This window comes from Austrofundulus limnaeus, unplaced genomic scaffold (assembly GCF_001266775.1).
Source record: "Austrofundulus limnaeus strain Quisiro unplaced genomic scaffold, Austrofundulus_limnaeus-1.0 Scaffold468, whole genome shotgun sequence".
NCBI classification, from domain to species: domain Eukaryota; kingdom Metazoa; phylum Chordata; class Actinopteri; order Cyprinodontiformes; family Rivulidae; genus Austrofundulus; species Austrofundulus limnaeus.
In genome coordinates this window covers 304,591-307,616 of record NW_013952870.1, presented here as the reverse complement: position 1 = coordinate 307,616, position 3,026 = coordinate 304,591, and the positions used below count along the sequence as shown (strand labels likewise).

The window sequence follows — 3,026 nt, the reverse complement described above, 5'->3', positions numbered from 1 at the left end:
ACACACACACACACACACACACATAGACACGTTTGTTCTTCTATCCTCATGGGGACTTTGCATTGACTCTTTCATTTACCAGTATTTTCTATTACCATTTGACCCTAAACCTAGCCTACACTTTACATGGGAAGTGAACTGGGCTTATGTCCCCATAAGAAACAGTGGGTCCTCACCAGGCTGTGTAGTTTGCTTCATCTCTAAAGAGATGCTCTTTAATATTGTTTATTTACTGTTGTGCATGGTTTTTAATTTACATTTTGTTGTTCTTTGTTTATTATTTTCAATTAATCGCCCAGCAAAATTTGTTATCGTGACAGGCCTATTCGGGGGCCACAGTTACTGCAGGTCAACAGCTCAGGGGCCTAAACATCCAGCAATTAAAGTTATGTAAATAAGCCAAGTATTACAAAGATCTGTTATCTTTGAAATAGTTTATTTTGCTGTATTTAATCATGAACAACATACAGAACCCTATAAAAGTAGTGATAATTAAATAATATCATCAAGCAGCGGGTCCTGACAACATCCCAGGATGAGTTCTGATGGACTGTACTGAACAGCTTTCTGATGTGCTTACGGACATCTTGAACACCTCTCTCTCACAGGCAGCTGTTCCCACCTGCCTTAAGACTGCCACCATTATCCCCATCCCAAAAACCAACACAATCACAAGTCTAAATGACTATCAGCCAGTAGCTCTGACCCCAATAGTCATGAAGTGCTTTGAAAGACTGATCATGGCTCACATTAAAGATTCCATCAGCATCACTGTCGACCCACACCAATACGCCTACAGGAAGAACCGGTCCACTGAGGATGCCATCTCCTCTGTGGTTCACACGACTCTCACCCACCTGGAGAACAGAGATTCTTATGTGCCCCCCTCCCCTGCACATTGGAGGATCTGCAATGGAGGCGGTCTCCAGCTACAGATACCTGGGGCGGGGGGGTTGGCTTTGGCTTTCATTTTTCTGCTACAACACTGTTAAACCAAACCTGCTGCTACTGTTGTACTGTTGTATTATTTTGCACACTCTGTTGTAACTGTCGATGCTTGTTTGTATAAATATTTTAATTTAAATGTACTATTTTTCACTTTACCGTTCACACTGAACACCAGGACCTGTGCAACCAGTTTCGTTACCTTATGAGCATCTGATGTTTGTGTTTGAGGGAATGACAAATAAATATCCTTGAATCCTTCCTTGAATCCATATTATGCCTCTTTAACACAAATATTATTTTGACATCGCTGACTTGCCAAAAATTCTCGGCGGGCCGAACTTTGGTCATTTGCAGGCCGCCAGTTAAATAGCCCTGGACTAGATTATTGATGGTCTGAATGGAGTATCAATGGTGTGACTGGATTATTGTCTGTCTAACTAGGTTATCGATGGTCCAACTGGTTTATTGATAGTCTGACTAGATTTATTGATGGTTCAACTGGTTTATTGATGGTCCAACTGGTTTATTGATGGTCCAACTGGTTTATTTATAGTCAGACAAGATTTATTGATGGTTTGGTTTATTGATGTTTTAACTGGTTTAATGATGGTTCAACTGGTTGATGGTCTGACTGGATTATTGATGGTCTGCCTGGATTAATGTCTGTCTAACTAGGTTATTTATGGTTCAACTGGTTTGTTGATTGCCCAACTGGTTTATTGATGGTCCAACTGGGTTATCAATGGTCCAACTGGTTTATTGATTGTCTGACTAGATTTATTGATGGTCTAACTGGTTTTATTGATGATCCAACTGGTTTGTTGGTGGTTCAACTGGTATGTTGGTGGTTCAACTGGTTTGTTGGTGGTTTAACTGGTTTGTTGATGGTTTAACTGGTTTGTCAATGGTTCAACTGGTTTGTCGATGGTTCAACTGGTTTGTCGATGGTTCAACTGGTTTGTCGATGGTTCAACTGGTTTTATTGATGGTCTGACTGGATTATCGTCTGTCTAACTGGGTTATCAATAGTCCAACTGGTTTATTGATGATCGGACTAGATTTATTGATGGTTCAACTGGTTTTATTGATGGTCCAACTGGTTTGTTGATGGTCTAACTAGTTTGCTGTCAGTCTAACTGGTATCTCTGTTCCAGGTGGTTTGTTCTTGATGCAGAGACCACAGATCTGGTGGGGATCCATACAGATGGGAATGAGCAGCTTTCAGTGATGCGTTTTTCTGTTGGTGGGTGAAGCTTTGCATGTAAACTTCAGAATGCTTCTGACAACAGTTACTAGCATTTCATTCTGTGTTCCTCTGCAGATGGCATCATGCTAGCTGTTGGATCTCATGATAATTTCATTTACCTATACACTGTCTCAGACCGAGGACGCAAGTACAGCAGATATGGGAAGTGCACGGTGAGTTTTTAAAGTTACAAATTGAGTCCTAACTTTATAGTTGGATTGGTACTGTTAAAAAATAAACAAACACATATGTATAAATGTGTGGGGCATCTTTTGGACTTAAGGGGACTGGTTTCTTACATCTAATGCACTAACATACATCGCATCTTTACTGAACATGGTAATCAAGCGATCTAGGCTGGAAAATGAACATTTTCTGTCTATATAAAAGAGTACAACCATCTTGAACCAGGCTAGGCCCAAAGGTTGATAAGTTGTAGATGTCAACCAAATGATTATTTTCTAAAATCTTAATAAAAATCCATGTGAGTTATTTTGGTATCTCTTCTGAAAAACGTGCAGACAAGAGTAGAAACATAAAATCAATTCTCCTTCAGGCACAGATGACCATTAATAAACAATAATTAGCTAAAGAATTTCTGTTTTTTTATTTTATTCTTTAATTGTTCCTCACAAAGAAATAACCAGTTTCATTCAGATCATGCTTGTACATGAGTCTGACTTTGAAACGGGAACAGAATAAAGAGATGCCTGCTGTGTGACACTGGTCCAACACACAGTGACAGTGAAAGGAGATACAGTGGTTTGCAAAAGTATTCATACCCCTTGAACTTTTCCATATTTTGTCACATTACAACCACAAACATAAATAT

At 39.4% G+C, this 3,026-nt stretch overlaps 1 protein-coding gene across 3 annotated transcripts in view; it reads left to right on the top strand.

Annotated features, from left to right (window-relative positions):
* eml4 (EMAP like 4) overlaps positions 1–3,026 on the top strand; it is a 65,207-nt gene that overhangs the window by 51,707 nt on the left and 10,474 nt on the right. For all 3 annotated transcript variants that reach the window (XM_014025324.1, XM_014025323.1, XM_014025322.1), the window contains 2 exons: positions 2,103–2,191; positions 2,270–2,367. In XM_014025324.1, the coding sequence (XP_013880778.1) occupies positions 2,103–2,191; positions 2,270–2,367 (187 nt within the window). The remainder of the gene's footprint in view (positions 1–2,102; positions 2,192–2,269; positions 2,368–3,026) is intronic.